We start from the raw sequence: 23,290 nt of genomic DNA, 5'->3' as shown, positions 1-23,290 counted from the left end.
TAAAACAGTAGAGAATTACAATTTTCTTTGAAAACTGGATCTGCTCAAATAGTACTGACTTTCTCCCCGTCCACAACATGACAATTTTCATGAGAACCATCTTTTCCATGCCTTAGGGAACCATCGTATCTTCTCTAAGTTTTTATCTGTTTTTGGTGTTTTAACCTCTGCACTGGGATCATCACAAAGTATCTCTAGGAGTTCTTTCCAGTGTCACTTTCTCCAGGACAACTTCATTTTTTTGTCATAATCACTCTTGGTTGTAATTTGCCAACATTAAATTCCTCTGGCTTCACATCTGCTCTCTTGAGCCCAATTCTCTTGAGCCCAACCATGGGAGTGCTGACTTTCCCACCAGTTAGCTATTTCCTCCAAAACTCCATTTACATCCAATTCCTTTCACTGTTAGCATTGTCAATTTGCTTTTCCTCCTTATCAGTCAAAGATCCTTTGTTTTCAATGATCCATTGTTATAAAATGTCAAGGAGGCTTTCCACTGGGAAGCAAAGCAGCAACACAACCGCGTAATTTGGTGTCTGTGCATGAACCCACTAAAAGATGTACCCTGGACAATCCTGACAAACTTTGATACAAGTGATGTGACAAGTAAGCAGACCAGCAAGCTCTGAGAGCCCAGCTTAACCTGAAATGAGGGACCTAAAAGACCTGAAGTTCTAGAAATAAGAGAGAGGACATGGGATAAAAAGTGGCACGGCCTGGGAATGAAGGTTGGAAAAAAATGGGACAAGGAAGTCAGTGTGGGTGGAATTGACCAATGGAACCAAATAGACATGGTCATAATATGGAAAACTGCAAGAGGGTGGGAACTATGGTTTTAAACTGTGAGATGGATATAGGCACAAACCATTATGTTCTTGCTAAGTAGCCAGGGGACATGATGATTTTTAAATTGCATCTTTATTGTTGCATTGACACATATCATGAACTGAAATAAAAATATGACAAGAGAACAACATCTTTTCCATTCATATCCACAAAGATGAATTTGGAATACTTAGTACTCACTACAACATACTCAGTCAAAATAATTTTAGGAGGAAATTTCACCTGAACATTTTTCAAAGTTGCAAGGTGTTATTCAGTTTGAATTTTCTTCTGAAAGTAGTTCAATTCAACAATGTCAAAGCCCACTGTCCATTTTTTCATCTTGACAACAATTTAGATATTTGGATATTTTCTTAGATACTATAGAAAAGCATCTTATGATTGTAAATACTTGGAACAAACTGAGATAAATAAAAATAAAAAATAAAAATCCTTTCCAATTTGAAGAGTGACTGGTATCTGCTCTTGTCTTGAGAATTCTAGATTTAGGTAAGCCTTTATTCTGCATGTAACTAAAAGGCAGGGCATAGCATTAAAAGTTCATATTAAAAGGTGGAGAAAAGTCCTGCAGCCTATCAGTTATTTTCAAAGCTCTTAGAGGCTGTCTCATTTGGATTTACATTTTAAATATAAAATTTATTCTCTTAAGATTTTCTAAACAGAAACACTCAGATGCATGAAGGAGTAAATAACCTTATTTCTGTGAGTTAGAATTTAAAAATGAACCTTCCTACTCAGGAGGTACTCGGTATTAACATAAAAAGTTAGCTTCAAAAGGGACATGTGAACTGACCCAACCATTACATCTAAAATAGACAACAGCTACCAATAGCTACCAATCTACTAAGCTGTTTCTTTGGACAGCAGGTAAATTTATAAAGTCATTATGTTAACTTTAAAGTATGGTTTTCATTAATATTTCTTTGATTTTTAATTTTAGTTTAAAAAAAACCTTGCCAGGCGCTGGTGGCTCACGCCTGTTATCCTAGCTACACAGGAGGCTGAGATCTGAGGATCTCGGTTCAAAGCCAGCCAGGCAGGAAAGTCTGTGAGATTCTTATCTCCAATAAATCAATTAGAAAGCTGGTAGTGGCGCTGTGGCTCAAGTGGTAGAGCACTAGCCTTGAGCTGAAGAGCTGAGGGACAGCGCCCAGGCCCAGAGTTCAAGCCCCTCAACTAACAAAAAAAAAAAAACATGTCTTTTGATCCTGATCTCTTCTGGGTCTAATTGTGGCAGTCTGTCAACTAAATTTCCCATGATGCCTCCTAAATTAAATAGGAAAATAGTTTTTCAACTCCCGATTTCCAGGCAGAGCCAACAATACAATGCCAACGTAATACAGATAGAGCAGACAACTGTTGCCTCTCTCTGCTCCTTCTAAGATGAAGGATCAAAATTGTTCAGGAGGGAAATGAACAATATAGATAGATGAAGAGGCAGGGAATATATTATATTCAACAACTATCAAAAGGGACAGACTCAGAAGTTAAAAACCGGGAGAACTTAAAAAACAAAAAAAGCAGCTAAGCTCTCACAGCATACTTCTTTTTCTATGTTAAATTATCAGATTAGGGGGTTCCCCAAACCTACCAAGTTATCTAAATCTGTCTTACCTTTTGAAATAGTAAGGATCTGGGACTTCTTCTTAAATGGATAAATAGAAATAAAGGACCTGGACCTATCTGGCAAAAGAAATTCCCAAGTTTTCTGGGTTGTTTTTGAGTGAGCCTCACCCATCTTTCCTACCCAAAAACCATCGTGTAAAGAATTAAGAGTTGTTTGAACCACCATTTAGGGTCTGTGATTCCCATTTCCTACAGTGCAATAAATGCTTCTTTTTCTGTTTCTTCCTACTATTTTGTTTTACTAAATCTCTACTAAAATGTAAAATAAAATAAAATAAAAATATTTTTACCCTAAAAAAATGCAAAGCTGGGTATCATAAAGACCAAGTTGCTAGAATGCTTTGCCTCTATGTGAAAGGAATTATTTGGGGTTTCCTAACTGCTATGTTTAAATCAGTAGATCTTTCTCAGACATCTAGTAAGCTGAAGAAATGAAATTTTCAAAATTCTGGCAATAGTTTAATGTTTATTTTTCCCTTATCAAGTAGCTACTGAAATATGAAAGCCAACCTACTACAAGCTGACTCAGTACAAATAGCCAAAAATCCAATAAAAACAACTCTGATCCTTACTGGGCAATACAGGATGAAGTAGTGACAATAAAATAATGCAAGGAGCCAGGCGCTATTAGCTCATGCCTATAATCCTAGCTAACTCAGGAGGCTGAATCTGAGGATCATGGTTTGAAGCCAGCCAGAGGAGCAGGAAAGTCCATGAGACTCTTATCTCCAATTAACTACTCAGAAAAAGGCAGAAGTGGCCCTGTGGCTCAAGAATGTTAATCTTGAGCAAAAGAAACTCAGGGACAGTGCCAAGGTCCAGAGTTCAAGCCCAAGGATCAGCAAAAAATGAAAATAAAAATTATACAAGGAAATGAACAAGAATAACAGTGAAAATATGCAAAAACTGTCAACATGTTAACCTTACCCATAGAGTATAGAATAAAAGGGAGGTAAGAGCTAGAAAAGGCTCCATACAGAGAGATCTGAAGACAAAAAGGATCTCCCTCAATCAATAAACAAATGTGTGTGTCTGCACTTTGTACAGAAATAGATTCAGGGGGAAACACAACAGAGAAAACAAAATAATGGCCCAAATTCAGAGCTGAAAATCAAATGTACCACAATGCAAATATAGAAGATAACATCGACTTAGGAAACTGAAAATAAGGCTAACAATAATAGCCGTCATATATCTACAGCTGTCCCACATGTCAGGCAGTTTTCTAGAGAGGGAGACAGACAGAGAAAGAGGGAGAGGGAGAAGAAGGGGAGGAGAAAAAGGAGGGGGGAGAATCAGTGTTTGGGCTTGAACTCGGGGCCTGGGGCCTGGAGGCTGATCGTTAAAACCTCCTTATTCCCCTCACCCTCCCTCCTCCCCAAATTTCAAGGCTGGAGGTCTACCACTTGAACCATAGCTCCACTTCTGGTGATTAACTGGTGACTAGAGTCTCATGGACTTTCTTGTCCAAGCTGGCTTCAAACCAAGATCCTTCGATCTCAGCTGAGTAGCTAGGATTCCAGGCATGAGCCACTGGCACCCACAGTTTTCTAAAACTTCTCTACCAATCACCTAATCTTCAAAATAACAATTCCAGAAGAGTATAACAGTTCAAGGAAGCTGAACTACAAAGACATGGCAATTTGGTAAGACCATAGAGTTGAAAGCATAGTGTCTTGTGGGGCACAAGAAAATATGAAAAAGGCTGAAAGAGGAACACAGCCTTGAGAGAGATGTTGAAGCATTTAGCTATAGAAGTGACACGGCTGAATGTATATGTTCTAGAAAGATCTTTTGACAACACTACCGAAATTGCAAGTCCAAAGGAACAATGAGGGCTTTCTGGAACTGTCCCCTCTTCTCCTGGGAGCTGCCCTGCACTGCTGTGTGTCTGTCTTCTCCTGGACTTCCAGCAGGCCTGACCTTAGGCCATGAGTTTTATTTATTTGTCTGTCTGTGACTAGATGGTGAATTTATTTATTCAGTCTCCTGTTTTCCACATCTAGCATGGTGCCTTGCATAAAGCAGACCTTTGAGCTGGGAACCAGAAAGTTGTTTGATGAAACATTATTTTGAGAAAGAGTATGAATCCCCTACTGTTTCTCCTCTTGGTTAACAAAGTCAGTCCCTTTATGAAGTTCCCTTGTGTCCGCTTTATGGGTCAGATACCTATAGTAACTATACAAAAATTTTTTTTCAGGAAATGATAGGCTTGGATTTGGCATTCCGTTGTGATGGATGGAACAAACTTTGTGAAGATAAAGTTGCAGAGCTCACTGTCAACAAACCTCTGACCTTTGACCACACACAGCTGAATGCCTTCTGAAAGAGAATGAGAACTCAGACCTCAGTGGCAACCTCAAAAAAAATAATTATACAAAAATCCTCAAGCAAACAGAGCTGAGGACAAGAAGGTGAAGAAGGAGGAGAAACAAGAGAAGGAAGAGAAGGTGGCTATGGGACAGTCCTTCCTACCCTGAAGCAGAGAACAAGAAGTGTTAACCCCTCTCATCAGAAGGTGGTGTTTTGCTTGTCTCCACAGGTGTCTTACAGAGGTAGAAGTCTTAACCAGTAGATCAGAGATCAAAAAACAAAACAAAAGTGAAAAGAACCCAGTAAGCTGAGTTTGTGATTTACCTGTTGAGTGTCTTGTTTTGTTTTGTTTCATTTTCCTGAAATAAACTGTTGGAAGTAAAGTACTTTGTGCTTGTCCTTTTTTTCCTTTTTTTTCTTCCTGAGGACACAATGTGGAGATCAGCCACAACTATGTGCTTCTGTAAAGGTCCTGTGGTTATTCATTACAATTACAGTGAGAACTCAAAGATAGAGTTTAAAACTCAGTAATGCTGTCTGGTTTATAATTAGGGAGGGATCATAGTTTTAGGAACATAACACCTTTTAAGTACAATTGGGCATGTGTCAATTTAATTACACATATTCATTTAGATTACTCATTTAAAATTCTATTTATAGGAATGTTCTGGAAGTGGTGCTGTGGCAAGTGGTAGAGAGCTGAAGAGCTCAGGGACAGGAGCCAGGCCCAGGGTTCAAGCCCCAAGACCAACAACAACAACGAAAATGTTTCAATACCTGTTTTTTTTTGTGTTTCTTAAACAAATATTATGGTTTTCTCATTATTATGAGCTGGACAACTACAAAAGTGTTTTTAAAAATCTGTAGCTAGGGCTGTAGTTTATGGGTAGTGTGCTTATCTGGCATGTGTAAGGCCCTGGGTTCCATCCCCAGAAACAACACACACACACACACACACACACACACATATGAAGTGTGATATCTTTCCCTGCTGTTCAAAATTGACATTAATCATCTATGTTGCCCAGTGTGTGTGCACATGTTGGACATAAGCTAACTGCTGAGCAAGCACTTTGATGAATTTTTAATTTTATTCAATACTAATTAATCAAAATTTAGTGTAAACAGCCAGAAGCATCTAGTGGAAGAGAAAACAGTTATAGATAATAAAAGGAAAATCAGTCTGCTCCCATTTTGCTCTCTTTATTCTGTTCCTACTACTGATGCTAAAATGATCTACTGTCTTTCTAAAATTTAAATCAGATCTTGTCTTGCTGCTAAAAACAAAACAAGTGAACAGAAAGACTTCAATGGCTTTTTTTTCCCAATTGTTTTAAATAAGAACCCTGTCCTGCATGGCCCTGCATGCTACTGTCTGGCAAGCATTTCCAAACTTGTGCCCATTACATTGAGCTCTGCATGTGGCCCAACTGCTTTCTTCCATGCTGGGACACATGACCTGTCTCTTCTGGGGGCCTATGTCCCTGCCTCAACCTCCCCTCAGAATCCTTTTCTGCTTGCTTGTCACTTCCTAAGGGTCTTCTCAGATTCTGTTATTCCATTATATTATTACTTCCCCTTAAATTCTTTCCCATAGTTCTGTGTACAGTTTCTAGGTAGCATTTACCACAGGTGCCTCTTGAGATGCTCATCTAGGACTCTGACATGTATCTAGTCTCCAGGGGGTAGACAGGGAAAACAGAGAAAGTCTTCTTCAGGAGTGTTTGCTCTCTGGTCTCTGGCACAGGAACATAATAGGACCTTTAAATGTTTACTGAATAAGTCATATATCATTACAATAATGGAAATAAGACTTCTAGCATCTACTATCTGTAAGACACAATGGTTGCTTTATACAGGCAGAAAAAGTTAAGAGAATGTCCAAGGACATCCAGAAGTTGTTGGCAGACAGGGTTTACCCCAGAGGCATGGCTCTAGAACCTAAGTTTAAGTGGCAACTGAATGGCTCAGGGACAGAAGAGAGAGGCCAAAATGCAATTATGACAAGTTTCCTTCAAGAGGACACTGAGTTGCATCCAGAAAATGAGGAAAAGGGAGGTGAAAAATCTTCTCCTCTCCATGTGTTTGGAGAAGAAAATAATTTTGAACCGATCCATTTGAACAGAGCTGGAACATGTGAGAAAGACATGGATCTTGAGTTCCTTTATGGTCCTCTAAACTGACAAAGAATTAAAAGAGCAGAGGTTGAACCCCCTCCCACCACACACACACACACACACACACACACACACACACACACACACACACACACACAAACCTGCCCTTTGCACTATATGACACATGGAGTCCCCAGGAGGTACAAATGCCAAACTAGATCCAATGATCTGCCAAGTTTGCTTTTCTCCACAGAACTGTGCCAAAAGAGACAAAGTGCTTAGCCCAGTACTGACAATGGTAAAACCAACAAAGGCATGTATGTACTTGACAAACTTTACATGGCACTTACTATATGCCAGGGACTACTCTAGGCAGTTGACAAATATCTCAGAAATGGCCACATGTGCACATCACAGACCTTCAGGACTGCTGCTACAAATGAGCAGAACTGTTCATGGTAAGCCTGTCAGTGAGAAGGTCAACTCTTACCCAAATGATGAAAAATAATGTTAGAGAGGAGGCAGGACTCGAGAGTATCGTTTTTCCGGCAAATGATGTGGTAGTCTCTAGAAAATTCTGAGCTGAAAACTACTGCAAGGCAGTCATTAGGAAAACTAATAATCAAACCATAAGAAAGAGACATAATCCTTATTTCAGTAACAGTAACCCCTATGTACATCATCTTGACAATGATTAAAATTAAGAAAAAAAAGAGACATGGGCACTAGAGATGAGCTGAACAGAGAATAACACAGAAAATCCTTGAGAACTGATTATAGCTAAAAGATAGTGAGATCATTTTAAAGATTACCCAGTGAACTGAGGTTAGTAAAATAAAAGTCTCAAAATCTTACTCATGAAAGTCAACAATATTAAAAAGTGATCTAGGGAACTAGGTGTGGTGTACTCTTGTAAGCCAGCAAAAGGACCAAAAGTTCAAAGCTAGTCTGGACTACATAGCAAGAAAACCCTTACTCAAAGAAAAAGCAGAAGTTAAAAATTAAATTCAAAATCAAAGAAAGGAAGGAAGAAGGGAAAGGAAGGGAAGGGAGAGAGAGAGGAGGAAGGGCTATCTCTCATAATGGTACAATCTTATGGAATATTAAGGAAAAAAGGAAACAAAAGTATAATCTCATTTCTGTTATAAAAGTGATATATTCACACAGGAAAAGAAACAAAATATTAATAGCAGAAATAAGACAGAGGCAATGTTATTTTCTTCTTTATATTTTTTGCACTTCCTGCTGCATATATATATAAGGTATTTTTATACTATAAGCTCCCTAAACAAAATATTTACATCTAGAACAAGCCTACCCAAATCCTTCTTACTATGATAAAGAAACCTGAAAATCAGTGAAGTCACTGTCCAAAGGTCACACAGCAAAGACTTGTGACTACATTTACACTCTCCCAGATCCCCGTCGCTCAAGGCCTTCAAATCATTCCACAAAAACCAACATTCTCCCTCTCTTTTCAAAAGATAACAAATGCACAGATCTGTGTTTGTTCACATTCATCACATTAGGTTTCCATAAGCTGATTGGGTGAGGTATTTAAATAAATCTTGGAAAGCTGAGAGTTGTTTTATTCCCACTTCCTGGACAATCCAACAATAGACAGGACCAACAGGATCACAATTCACAGTGCCCCTAACCACACCCTACCCACCTGCACACACTTCATTCACCTGTGTCTAGACTCCCAGTGATTCTAAATCTAGATACTTCTGAGTGGCATATCCTAGGAACCCAGTGTATTTGGACACTACTGTATTATGGAATATAATCAGTGCCAAGGACATTGAACCATATTTAACATCACCTGAAAACCCCTGATAAAAGATTCCTTTGTTTGGAGATTTGTATGAAGTATGTTGCAAGTTGCCCAAAAGACACTACAGTGAAACTTGGAACTGCAGCCTTGTATTGATGGGTGTGACAAGAGGACAAATCTGCATAGCATTCTCATAGGCAGATGGCTGAATTGGACAAACATCTAATCGTTATTAGATCACAGCTTAAGCCAGACAATTAGCCCAGCAGAACACAATAAATAGCAATTAAAAGGACAAGCCAGTGCAATGCAAGGCAATTAAAGTACAAGTAACATGTAACAACACAGGTAACTTCCTGAAGGAAACTGCCCCGTGATGGGAAGGAAAATATCAGTTCTGCAGTGTTCTGCGCACACTGGAACAGAGGGGCTACTTGGAGCATGCCACTGAGGTTCAGGACCAGAGAGGGGACACATGCAGCCAGCACACAGCAGTTCAACCCCTCACCACCAGGGTTGGCAGAGATCATAGAGGAAACACTGCATGTTGGTTTTTGGGTTGTTTTGTTTTGTTTTGTCTTGCTTTGTGTTTTCAGTCACAGCATCGTGTATAACATCATTGATTAGAATTCCCAGCTATAAAAAATTTAGTTGCTTTTAGGCCTTCTGTACTGCCTCTTGGGCCTAGAGGGTGCTATGCAGACAAATTTGTAAGGAATCTGAGCTAACTGAGCAAGTTCTGGCTTAAAAGGTTTGGAGTAAGGCCTGAGATTCTTCATTCCTTTTCTTTTTTCTCCTCCCCCCGCCCCTTCATTTATTCTAAATCATAAGAGGATGATGGTCAAGTGCTGGTTGGGAGAACACAGATTGGATAACAAAGAAATAAAGTGCCTTCTAAATAAAGAAAAGTAAAAGCTGAATTACACGGAAACATCAATAACAAGAAAATGACTATTCACTCAGGGGACATTGTGTATACATGACTTTATTTTATTCAGTTCTCCTAACAAAATTTAGATGTGCTTTTTGTCTCTATCTTATAGTTGTAAAGCTGGAATCAGAAACTTTACTTGTCTACATTCAATCAGCTAAGAGCAGTACCAGGAGTTAAAACCAATTATGTCTGATGCCAAAGTATTCACCAATAAATTAAAGAGATGTGATTAACAAAATATCTAGTTTTGTGACCTAGGATAGTACCCCAAATCTCTCTGGGCCATGGTTTTCATTTTGGGTATGTTTTCAATCCTTAGCATAGGGATAATGGCAGACCCATAGTTAGGATCAAATGATACATTAAGTATAGGAAGGTTTTGAACTTTATAAAGAAACTTGGAGACACAAACGTGATAACTAGCTGAACCCTTGTACACATCTAAATCTCCTTTCTCGCTCTTCCTAGCTCTTAAAATGGAATGCAAACCTTTTTCTTAAAGTAGGTATATTCATGAAACCTTTAGTATTTGGATCCAATTGTACTCTTAAATGTTGCCAACAATCTCACTAAGACTTTCAGATGACTATGGACATTCTTCTTTAAAACTATGCTCATTTCCACAAGTAGTAAATTCTTAAGAGAAAACTACGACATAAAACTTGAAGTGATCTTGGTCCACCCTACACTCACATCAATCTATAAATCTACTCACTAAATCTTTGAAAAATATTGTCTTGGTGAGTTGTGGCATCCTTTCAAATGCTGCATGTATCATAGAACACTATGGGAAAAAAATCACATTCCTTATCATCTTCATCAACTTCACTGAGAAAAATTTCAGGATCAGAAAACTTTAAGCTCCCAGTGACACATACAAATCTTCAAAATTCTAATTTTTGCCCCAAAGCTGACATTTTACCATTGGCCATAGATGCCTTCACTTGATTTCTTTATACTAACAAACTAATATCACTAATTATGAGAAAATATATGACAAATTCTCAACTTGGAATAGCAACAGTTTGTCAGAGAGTCTCTCAAATCACAAGTGTAGTTCATTGGGGTGAGTAGGGAGGGAGTTATTTCAGCTTGTCACTTAATTGTACAATTACTTTTCCTCCAGGAAACAAAATACTTCAGTCTGTGGTAGCTAAGCTAAAATGCACACTTCCAATTTTGTTGCACTGAAAACTACAAAATGACTAAACTAAGTTTGAGATCAGATAATATCTGCTTCCGAAAGGATATCTTTACTGCTTTATCTAGGGTAATCTTTTAAATGAAACTAGCTTTAAAATTATTATTACAAGTCCCTGACTACTTGTATAACTGGTTCCACAGCCTTATCTTCTGCTAAGATTTGCCCACCATTGCTTGTCCACAGTATCACTGTGAATATAATACCACCATAGAGAAGGGGGAAATCATGTCTTACTGTTGTTAACACAGGGACCACACTTAGCACCCCTGAAGAACTGGGCCTAAATATTCTGACTGAAACTTATTCTAGTTGTGTTCTCTTTTGATTACAAATAAATTTATCCAAATATCACATCAATATACCCTAAAGTAATGTGAGACTATTCAGAAGGAATGGGGGGGTGGGTATGGGGTTAAAGAGCTATGCTTATTTTACTGCACAATGACATCATAACAACTACTTCAATCTCTTTTCATTTCTCACTCTCAATAAGATGCCACAAGCCCCAGATAATTCATTAAGATCCCCACATGAGTACTGACTCTTCCAAGGGAAAGGAATTAGCTTTAGGAACCGCAATCTTTTCTTAAGAATCTTCTATTGAAAACCAAGATATTATGATTTTTAAGGCTCCAAATCTCATCTGAACAGGAAGTTTGCCAGCTAAAGAAAAAAAGACCAGCCAGGTACAGGTGGCTCACACCTGTAATCCTTTGATTCCTCAGCACCATATAAGTAGAAAAAGCTGGAAGTGGCATTGTGGCTCAAGTGGTAGAGTGCTAGCCTTGAGCTGAAGAGCCGAGGAACATCACCCAGGCCCAGAGTTCAAGCCCCACGACCAACAAAAAAAAAAAGAAAGAAAAAAGAAAAAAAGACCAAATAAGATGCTTGTGAAAATCCACTCTCAAAAATACCTTTCTAGAAAGAAATGTACATATCACCCAATGTGGAAGAAATAGTTGTATTGTCAAAGTTCACAGAATTCACACTTTATAGACCATGATAATGAAAATTTGCCTTGTTAAGGTTAAAATGTGTCTGTGACTTTAACTAAGTACCAGTATCCCACCATAGTGTGAAATGTAAGTAATCACTTAATATCAATAAAAAAATATTTTAAAAATATTTATAGTAACTCCATATTTTCTTACTTTAATACATTTTAAAACATTATCAACAAGGAAATGCAAATTAACAAGTCATTGCCCAAAAGTTTCAAACATTGGAAGCTCACATAAAAACACATTATTGACTGAAAACATTAGTAAGAAGTGCACTCATTTAGGCTGGGAAGATGGCTCAGTGGTAGAGCACTTGCCTTGCATGTATGAGGCTCTGGGTTCGATTCCTCAGTACCACATAAGCAGGAAAAAAAAAAGCCAGAAGTGGCGCTGTGGCTCAAGTGGTAGAGCACTAGCCCTGAAGTGAAGAGCTGAGGGACAGCGCCCAGGCCCAGAGTTCAGGCCCACTACCAAACCTCCCCCTCCCCCTAAAAAAAAGAAGTGCACTCATTTTGGTTTCCATCCAAGGAAATTTAGTCATCACATTATCAAAAGAAACATTGTATCTCACTACATAAGCAACCTGTAGCATCACCACAGTAGACATTCCTTGAAAGGAAAAATGGAAACAAAGTGTGATGAATAAAAATTAGACAGCTGCTCACCATGATGAAGCCATTAGTCCACAATAAAATCTGCAGCTGAAAGTTATTTCTGTTATTATAGTCTACTATAATGGCTTTTACCTAGAAAGTCCACATTGTTTCTAGAAGTAGAGGAAATGAGCCATTTACAAGTGAGTAACTTGAGGCACTTGTTAGAAAATGCAGATATCTTGAGCGCGTTCCAAGTATTCCAAATCATAATCTGTAAGACTGGAGCGCAGGAATCTATGTCTTCTCAATAACCTCCAAGATGGTTTCTTCTTTCCTTCCTTTCTTCCTCCCTTCTCTCCTTCCTTCTTTCTTTCTTCCTTTCCAGTCCTGGGCTTGAACTCAGGGCCTGGGTGTTGTCCCTGAGACTCTTTGTGCTCAAGGCTAGCACTCTACCATTTGAGCCACAGTGCCATTTCTGGCTTCTTCTGAGTAGTTTACTGAGATTAGAGTCTCACAGACTTCTCTGCACAGGCTTTGAACCACAATCCTCAAATCTCAGCCTCCTGAGTAGCTAGGATTACAGGTATGAGCCGCTGGCGCCCAGCTTCCAGGACAGTTTCTATGCCCACTAGTACTTAAAAAACCAGACTAATCCCTGAGCCTATTTCCTTATTTATAAAGCAGAATTGAGTGTGGTCTTATTTACCTAATTAAGAGCTGTTGATGTGTCAAGAGTCAATTCAAAATATAGGAAAATGCTCCAGAATGCTCAAGCAATAGTTAAAACCATAAAATTTTTACCATCTATATTTCTCTCAACAATTCTTCCAAAAACTAAAAAGTGGAGAAAGTAATAACAAATACTTACAGATGTTATCTTAGTTGCTGCAATGAAGCCCTCAGAAAATTCAAACAGGAAATTAGGAGTGCTCCAGTTACTCTGTAGCTAAACATTATCGTCAAGCTTGAAAAAAATCTTCTTAAAAGTCTCACATCAGGCTGGGAAGGTGGCTCAGTGGTAGAGTGCTTGCCTTGCATGCATGAGGCCCTGGGTTGGATTCCTCAGCACCACATAAGCAGAAAAAGCCCAAAGTGGTGGTTGGCTCAAGTGGTGGAGTGCTTGCCTTGAGCTGAAGAGCTGAGGGACAGCCCCATGACCGACAATAAATAAATAAATCAATAAAGTCTCACATCACTTTCTTTTCTTGGGTCTGTATTCTGGATATCTGTTCTTATTGCATGAGATGTATGCTTAGAACAGTAATTTATATTCTGTCCTCAGATCAATTGCAGAAAGGTTTCCTCCTTGCTTTTTATTGTTTGAGAGCTCACATATATAAGGTTGACAGAGTTGCACTTATTACTGTCTGGAACTTGAACTACCTTTTCTTCTAGAAAAAGGTGGTGAACTGGTGACCATTCATCACTCGGAAGGAGACCATATTTAGCTGGGCTAAATGATGGGAGAGAAATAACAGGACTCGGGAGAAGAAGTAATTAAATTAATGCTGGAGAAAGCAGTGGCCTAGTCCTAAAGACTGAATTAAGGGTGTGATAGAAAGTCAAAAAGAAGAAAAGCTACTCTGGCGTAAGTGAGAGGTTTAATTTGCCTGAATGATGGCTTTGCTTACATATCCTGGTGTGGCCACACTGGCATTGTTTTTACCTGAGGTAATGTCCAGTGACTAGACTTCTGATCCTAAATCCAAATAATCACAGACCCTTTCTGGCCTTAGTTGAAACTACTTTCCATTCATTACCTTTTCTAATTCTCTAGCCCCCCCAAAAATGTTACCTCAGTTTTGATCTTACCCCAGAAATTGTACCAAGTATCTTGTATATTTGTGTCCCAGATCCAGTCTTCACATTTTGTTCTTTCCTATCTAAGTAAAAATGCAGTGCATTCATTTAACTAACCAAATGCTAACACAGAGTATTAGGCACTATCATCAGTAAACACAACAATCTGGATAGTTTCTTAGGATTCTGTGGTGCATTTTACTGGAACACATGAAACAACTAGCAGAAGGAACAAATCTCAGATCTCTCTGGTCTCCAAGATGCTCTGGTCACTTGGAAATACTTTATACTTTATGGCTAGGCAGATATTAAATTTATAAATCAAAGACTAATATCACTTCCAAGTCTTAGTAAGGGCAGAGTTATCTTGAATACTATTCATGCTAGACTCCAGTGATAACTGTATTACAAAAGAAGGGGAACTTACCTCCTCCACCCACTACCAATCTCAGATAAGCAAGACTAACTTCTGCCTCTTAAAAAGAGCTCTTTTTCAATGGAAAGATAATAGCAGTCTTCAGTAACCACTACCCATACACAAAGCCTTTGTATATAGATATATCACCGTAAGTATAACAGAAAGTCACAAACACAAAAAGAATATGCTTTAATAATTACTATACATCTAGGTTACTCTTAGCAGATGAGCAGAATGGCTCAATAGTTATGTACATATGACCATATAAGATGATGCTAAGTGAAATGAACTCCAAGACATGGACACAAGACGTTTTTCTTTGTTGTTGTTCTTTTTAATGTACTATGTGATTTCTTGTTTCTTTTGAATGTTCTTCCCCCTATGATTCTTATCCCATTGTCACTGTATTTGACATTGGTACCCCAGTATTGTATATATATTTATCTGAATTAGAATGGTGAGACAAAGGACAAGGGGGGAGCCAATGCAACAGTGATATTCACAAGACAATATGTTGGAAATGATCTGTACAACTTGGAGGGGTTGGGGGAGGGAAAGTAGGAGAAAAATGAGAGAAGGGAGTAACAAGTATGATAACAAATGTACTTATTACCTTACTTATATAGCTGTAACCCCTCTGTACATCACTTTAACAATAAATTAAATAAATGAAACTTTAGAAAGACTATGCTTTAGAAAAACTAACTGAAAACAAAAAACATTGCTGTGGGAGTGAAAATTACTTGTCAAAATTATAACGGGAACCCAAGATAGGCTCTTTCAAGTAACTCCCCATATCCAACCTGAGGGAAAACTCTATTCTTCAGTTCAAAATTCAATTCTGAAGCCAAGGGAAGGTATCTAGTTATAGTTTGGCTCCTGAATGCCTTGCCAAAAATACATGTTAAAGTCTTAGTATCCAGAGCATCAATATTGGAAAATGGTCAACTTTTTTAAAAGAGGAGCCTTATGGAAGGTCCTTAGGTTGTGGAGGGTGTGTTTTCCACTGAAGGTTCATGGATGGCCTCATTCTCTGTCATGAAGTAAGTGGTTAGCTCAGTCACAGATTCCTGGTCATTGCCATCAGATATTTTCCCCAGAGGCCCAGAGCAATGAGATCCTGATCTTGGAATAAAACTTCCAGAAAGAAGCATGGGATAAATCTTTTTTTTTTCATAATAGAATTGCCTACATATTTCATTATAGCAAGGGAAAGCTAACAAACTTACCCACAGAAGCCTATAGAGAACAGTATTTGTTTTACCCTTTGCTGTTTCCTCACTCTGGCTCAGGGCCTGTACACAGTGCCTGCACACAAGCATTTCTAAAGCCCAGGGCTAAAATCTTTGGAAAACTTCCTGGTCTTTCCCCAGGATCAAACACCACCCAGGGCAAAGCAAAAGTAGGGTAGGACCTTCTCCATCCATCCTATTTGTTTATCTATGAATACTTCCATCCGTGATACATTACTACCATTGTTTAATCAACTCCTCACAAGGCAAGTCCTGTGCTAACCCTCCTGATTAAAACTATGTGATTGAGGAATGGATGGTGTCCCCTAATCCCAGCCCCAAGAGAAAATCATTCTAACCTATTTCTTTATCTTTACAAAAAGTGTGCAAATGGGCGGGGAAGGTGGCTCAGTGGTAGAGTGCTTGCCTTGCATGCATGAAGCCCTTGGGTTTGATTCCTCAGCACCACATTAACAGACAAAAGCCGAAAGTGGCACTGTGGTTCAAGTGGTAGAGCACTAGCCTTGTGCTGAAGAGCTGAGAGACAGCGCCCAGTCCCAGAGTTCAGGCCCCATGACCAACAACAACAAAAAAAAAGTGTGCAAATATTTAATTTGAAGAAAAAGTCACATAATTTAAGCTTTTCTCTAGAACTAGACTTGTCCCCAGAGTTCTTGGATAACAACTGTCAAATTTTCATGATTACTTACATTCAATAAAAAAAAATTAGGTAAGAATCCTTTCTAATGCAGTACATGTTACAGAAAAAGATCCCACCTGGTAGGGAAAATATTCATCAGTCCTACTTGAGGAAGTAAGTCCTAGGACCTCCACATTAAATGACTAGAGTTGCAACTTAAGAGTCATCTGTAATGCATTGAATAATAATTTAAAAAATGGCCTTTATAATAATGTCATTTGGCCAACTACAGCAAATGTCAAGGATGGAAAAGGAGATCTATTATGCCTATCATGGATCTACAAGTAAGTAAGTAGAAAAGACATAACCATTACATTTACTAACAAAAATTAATCAAGACTTAGAGAATAGATATATACATATTATATATAACACATATTTTTCTATATATATATATATTTTACATTGTAGTTTTTACATTGTAGTTTCATACAAATTCAAAGTATAACTATTGAATGCCTTATAGTATGCTAAACTACTGAGAATATGCAATGATATAAAGGCTAAAGTCTAACAAAAGACTGAGTAAACTCTAAACTCTCCGCAGTGTCAGATATGGTAAGAGTGACATATGATACAAAAACATATTTTGGGATGCAAACATCCTGTGGCTTGGGGAACGTATTCTTTGCACCTTAGATTTATTTTTAAGTACTGAGACAATGATAGCCTCTCAAGTCTAGGAATTTTGGTTTCTCAAAGTACTATAATATCTCCATGACACTCACAATATAGCGAAAATGGAAACATTTTCAAAAGAAAGCCTTCAGGGAAGTACTGCTCAACTGTAATTTCTCACAATCTATGAGAAGCCCCTGCTTTCTGAACGTTACACTAACATATCATCTTTTCATCTACTTCCCCACATAGTGCTTCATTCAATCCTCACAATAATCTTGGGTGATGTGCAAGAGCGCTTTATGTTCTCATGTTAACAGACAAGAACCGAGATTGGGGAGAACTCTCCAAGGCCCCAGGAGTTAATTAATTAATAACAACCATGGAAAACTCAACGTTGGTATATTCAGTTCTGTCCACCGAAAATTCAAATTAAAAAGACACCCTGGCTTTGAAAAAAAAAAAAAAAAGTTGCCTATGGATCCTGCTACTGCCATAACAAAATGCCCGAAGAATAACAGGTATTTCTGTTAACAGGAGCTAGTAGCCCAGGGCTAAAAGAGCGGGCAAAGAGTCAAGGATTCCAGTCACATAAGGTGAAGACTGGTGGCATTTCTGCTGCAAGGAAATGCCTTCTACACGGAACCAAACAGAGAAAGAAGAACGAAACCTTCTTCTAGCGTTCCTGCGGCTACTGACAACAGCCCTGTGAAACCTCTCCACGGAGGTAAGTTCATCCAAGAAGAGTCTCCACACAGTTCTGCACCCAGGACTGGAGCCAGGCAAAGAGGCTTGGCCTGCCCAGCACCAACCACCTGCAGCGGTCATTGCACCCCAGATCCTCAGCTTCGAGGGGAAAAGCTGAGACTTCCACAGGCGGAGGTGTAGGTCGGGTGTGGGTCTTCCGCAGCATCGGTAGAAACCAGTGCCAGAGCTCAGAGCAGCCGCAGCCGCGGCGCGCAGCGCCCGGCCCGGCTGCAGGGCAGCACGTGCGGGCCGGGGAGCCCCGCGCCCGCGCTCGGCCCCGCCCTCCGCCCGCCCTCCGCCCTGACCTACCAGGGAGAGCACTTTATAGGTGTTGGGGTCCTTGGCGGTGCGGGCGCGCGCCACCTTCTCCAGCGGCTCTTCACCCAGATCCAGGGGAGCCAGCAAGGACGCGGCTGCCTGCGGGTCTCCAGGTGCCCCGTGGCTCGGCTCGCGGCCGTTCCCCGCCGGGCCTTCCCGGCCCCGCACGCACCCATCACGTTCCATAGTGTCCCCGGCCCCGGCGTTCGGGTCCCTGCGCGGCGCAGCGCCTTTAAATAGACTCCGCGCCGGCCACGCCCCCTACACCGCGCAAGGCCACGCCCCCAGCCACGCCTCTGCCCCTCGCGGTCAGACCCTTGGCCCGAGTCCCTCGGTCCTGCGCTCCGAGCGAGGGCCAAGCGACTCAACGCCCCGGATTATTTGGCTTCCTGTCTGATTTTGGGCACTCTTGCGTGTGGGCTATTTTGGGTCCTTTGCGTGGGCGTGTCTTTAACTTCGTTCCCCACCCCCCACCTCCACTCCCCTGCCTTCCCTGCCGGTGCCCAGGCCACCAACCTGCCCACCCCTGCGGGAATCGCCCTGCAGCGCCTGCGGCGCGGGCTGGCCTGCAATTGCAGAGTGTGGTCTGCTCGGAGCATGAGATCATGGGGCCCCGAAATAGAGCGGGAGGAGAAGGATGCGGCGGCCCGGCGGCCGCGGCCTCTCCGGGGCGGGAGCCCAGAGCCTAGGCACAGACCTGTGTGGAGCTGGGTGGAAATGCAACTGAACCCGTGGGGGGAGGCCGCCCGAACCACGTGGAAACCAACCAACTGCACCCTCACCAAGCCCTGCCACCCATCACTTACTTCTGAGAGGAAATTCAACCTTAAAACACGCAGGCTTGCACCCACACACCTATCGAAGATGCCTCGTTCTCCACGTTTTTGTATGGTTTCTGGGCTTTGTCAGTTCTGCTGTCTTCTTTTGTTTAGTTGTGATTGTAGACTGTGTATCAACGCCGGGAGGATCACTGTTTCCCGGGATCGCTGTTGCGCTCTCCTGAGGTTGGTACTATTACTTGGTCAACAGTATCAACAATTCTGTTGTTAGGCTTTATTTGTAAACATCGCATGAACAGTTCTAGTTCTCGATTTGTTGTAGTTGTTGTTGTTTGTTTGTTTTGGGGTTTTTTGGTGCCAATACTAGGGCTTGAATTCGGGAGCTCGCTAATACCCCTGAGTTTTTTTGTTCCAGGCTATTGCTCTACTACTTGAGCCACAGCTCCACTCCTGCCTTATTGGTGACTTGTGAGTTGCGCAGACTTTCTTGCGGCAGGCTGGCTTCGAACTTCTATCCTCAGATTTCAGCTTTGTGGTTAGTTAGGATTGTAAGTGTCAGCCACCTGCGCCAGGCTTCTCGCAGTTTGTTATTGTTTTGTTTTGTTTTTGTTTGTTTCCTTGTGGATTCTACAACTTCTACACTTCCTCACTCATCAGTTAGGAGACAGACGCGTGGGCAGAGTTTTTCCTATGGGGAAAACACAATAACTACGAACTACTTCACCGACAAGGACATTAATACAACCCCAACAAAAACTGACTTTCTATTCATTTTAACTACACAGATGTTTGGCAGGTGTAAAGGAGGTTGCCCATTTAAAATATTCATTCACACATGTATTTACTCAATAATAAGTCATTCCATCTTTTGACTTCCAACTATGCACTTTATATCAAAGGTGAATAAAAATGTATCTTTCCCTCAGGTGGTCTCAGTCAGTTAAAGTGGAAGATAGAAATAACAGGAAAACATAAACTTAAAACCTAAATCACACATGCAAATATCATAGGATATTATGAAAGATTAGTAGAGGGAAGAAAAAGCCAACAAAGCATTTTCGGACTTTCTTACTGTTATTGACTTTGCGTCAGCATGCAAATTACACACCAGCAACAGGATTTCACTATTTGACAGCCACACACATTTATTGCCACAAACTTGGCTCCAACTTTTTCTTTGACTGCTTCCAGAAATCAGATTCAAGTACAAAAGTTTGGACAAAAGTTTACTCTGATGAAATCGGTCAAATGAGTGTCAAAACTTGTAAAAGCTCAACATAGACTTCACAAAGTGGCCTTGAAGCTCATGAAACAAAATAAGAATGTTTTCTTTGTACCAGGGTAAGGAAAGACAAAAAGGACTTCACCCGCTAGAAAAGTTAGTCAAATCTGCAAGGCCACAAATATCTCCAATATCCCCTGAAAGACATGGCAAAGAGTGAACAAGTTGCTCTGCTAGTAAAAGGGGCCTGGCTCATTCCTAGCTACTCAGGAGGCTAAAAACTGAGGATCCAGGTTCAAAACCAGTCTAGGCAGAAAAATCCATGTAAAACTCTTATCTCCAATTGACCAGCAAAAAGCTGGAAGTGGAGGTATCCTCAAATGACAGAGCATCAGCCTTGGATCAAAAAAGCCAAACAAGAGATCGAGGTCCTGAGTTCAAGCCTCAATACAACTCCCCACTCCCCAAAAAGAGTAGCAGCATTTACTCAGCAGGATTGTGTACTACACATGGACAGGATTTTCAAAAGAATCTGGAGAATTTTGTGGGTTATCCAGATGGCAAAACATTGCCTAAAATTCAGGAAAACAATTTCCTTAAACACTTGAAAGGCCAAACAAAATGTAACACATCTGCCGGGCCGACCTGGGAGAGAGTCCACAGGGATGTGGCTTGTGCCTATGACCATGCCTTACTCCACCGGTTGGGACTTTTGTGGGCAATTATAAATGCCCAATTAAAATTCTAAAATCAGAAGGATGGAAGCAGGTCCAGTAGACTGCTCATAAGTTCGAGCCATAGACTTTGCAATGCCTTTGATCAAGTCTTGCTTAAGTTAAATGGGCAGAGGGATACTCTGCTTTAAGGACCAAAAACTCTAATTTAGAACAGAAAAGGTGATCATTTAAGAGTCTAGTGAGATTCTTTGCATTTTTTTTAGTAAAGCTTGGGATGTTTGAACATTTCTCCCTTGGTATCTGAAATGGTAGATGCTGATGAGGCCAAAGTACCAAACAAGAACAATTTATGTGTATTGAACTGTATCGTCACAAGTTGGAGAAAAAAAACCCTTAGCTTTTCAAAACTACACTTGGCTGTAATGAGTTTAGCAGCTGCTCTTGTACTTTTCCTCAGCTTTCTCCACCTCACTAGTATAACACCAAAGTCATCTAGCCAAATCTAAAAAGAGAAAACCACAGAGCTCTTTAATCTTTATGAGACCCAGAAAAAATATTTCCATGTTTATTTTTAATTTTTTTTAACTTGTTTTTCAAGGTTAGTCCGTCCTCCACCACTTGAGCCACAGCTGCACTTCCATCTTTTTGGTGGTTAATTGGAGATAAGAATTTCAGAGACTTTCTGATACAGGCTGGCTTCAAATTGTGATGCTTGGATCTCAGCTTCCTGAGTAGCTAGGATTATAGGCATGAGCCACCAACTTCAGACTGAAAAAATATTTTTAAAATATTGTTTCTAAATGCTAGTACCCATCAAAATAATCTTTTTAAAGTGTGGTCTCTACATACTCACACATTGGTCCGCACTTCCCTAACTGTATCTAAAATTTTCAATTTATTCTTTGTATAGTGAAATCATCTAATTGCAGCCCCCGGAAAGAAAACAAAACCATTTTAATTTTTAAATAAATTATTACTGGTTTATACAACATCTCTAGGAGGACATGTATATATCAAGGTGGCAAAACTACATACCTGCTTCCCTAGGATGGTGGAGAGATGCTCTGGGATCAATCAGGTGACAAAAGTATAAGATGCAATAAGAGTGGCAGACACTGGAAACACGGAAAATTATTTCCCTAGCTAAAGGTGGCTGTTATCCAATACCTCACTTTTGGGTTGTATATATTCTCTGCCATCAGTTCTCTCTTACATCTGTACTTCAAACAAAACCTTGAGTTGCCAAATAATCTTAACAATATCAAAAGTGATCTAAACTTCCATTTATTTAGATCAACCTTTGTTTTTCTTAATAGTATATTTAATTCTCTATTAAGTGGTCCTTGTTTCTTTTGTCTAATGTGCTCATAAACATATTTTATGGTATTATGAATTAAATTACTTTCTTAATTTCATATTCAATTTGTTCATTGAAAGTGTACAGCAATATAATTAGTTTGGTTTATTTACTTCATATTCTGGGACCTTGCTAAACTTATTGGTTAGTTCTAATAGTCTAATAAATTCCTTAGAATTTATTTAATATGAGAACCTAAAGCTATAAATTTTCCTCTAGAATTTAACATACATACAATGCATTAAATACACATATGTATCTATACTATATAAACAATGTATTTAATGAATGTTATGAAGAATATTGTCAAATTTTGTATTTGTATTTTGAGAGATTTGCTTATCTCTTCCCATTTCCATAGTTGGAAATCCATCACAGATTTGTACATATGTGCTAAAAATGGATATTTTTTCTGATTTTTAATAGTTTGCAACTGAGTCAAAAATATCATGGGGGGGCCAAAAAATGCACCTGTAGAAGTGATTGATTCTTACCTGCAACTTATTGAAAATATGATTGCAATTTCTTATATACTTGGTTATAAGTTTGTCTGCAAAACAATGAAATTGTCCCTGAGTTTTCATTTTTAGCTCTATCTCTAGATTCCCTGTCTATGTCAATGTATATTCTGCAAAGGCTAAATCACCCTACTTCCATCCTTTCTTTAGAGTAACTCAGTGATTGGGTACTACAGCCAAATGTGTATTAAAGTCAGTTAGGGTTTGAGGTGATTAGGAAAGGACTGGTTTCTTTGTGTATACTTGCTGTGTTGTTCTAGGACTATGAAGGTTTCATACTATATAACAAATGTCCACTAGAGTCTCTTGGGCTCCTAATTTATCATTGTACTCTGAATTATCATGAAGTCTTCATGAGCAGCTTCACCTGACACAAGAAATTGCTACATGTTGTTTTGGAACAGCTATACATCTCACAATACTTACATCTGTTTTAAAACGACAGTCTTAAACATTTGTGAGGACATTTTTACAATCTTTCTAGCTTTGG

General features: G+C 39.6%; 1 protein-coding gene across 1 annotated transcript in view; it reads right to left on the bottom strand.

Annotated features, from left to right (window-relative positions):
- Enpp1 (ectonucleotide pyrophosphatase/phosphodiesterase 1) overlaps window positions 1–18,433 on the bottom strand; it is a 57,906-nt gene extending 39,473 nt beyond the window's left edge. Inside the window, exon 1 of the mRNA XM_042670118.1 lies at window positions 18,239–18,433. Coding sequence (XP_042526052.1) covers window positions 18,239–18,433 — 195 coding nt within the window. The remainder of the gene's footprint in view (window positions 1–18,238) is intronic.
- Between the last annotated feature and the right edge of the window lie 4,857 nt (window positions 18,434–23,290).

The sequence above is a fragment of the Dipodomys spectabilis genome, unplaced genomic scaffold (assembly GCF_019054845.1).
Source record: "Dipodomys spectabilis isolate Male_0828 unplaced genomic scaffold, ASM1905484v1 ptg000001l, whole genome shotgun sequence".
Classification (NCBI taxonomy): Eukaryota; Metazoa; Chordata; class Mammalia; order Rodentia; family Heteromyidae; genus Dipodomys; species Dipodomys spectabilis.
Note: the sequence above shows the minus strand (reverse complement) of the source record. Positions and strands in the feature narration are given on the sequence as shown.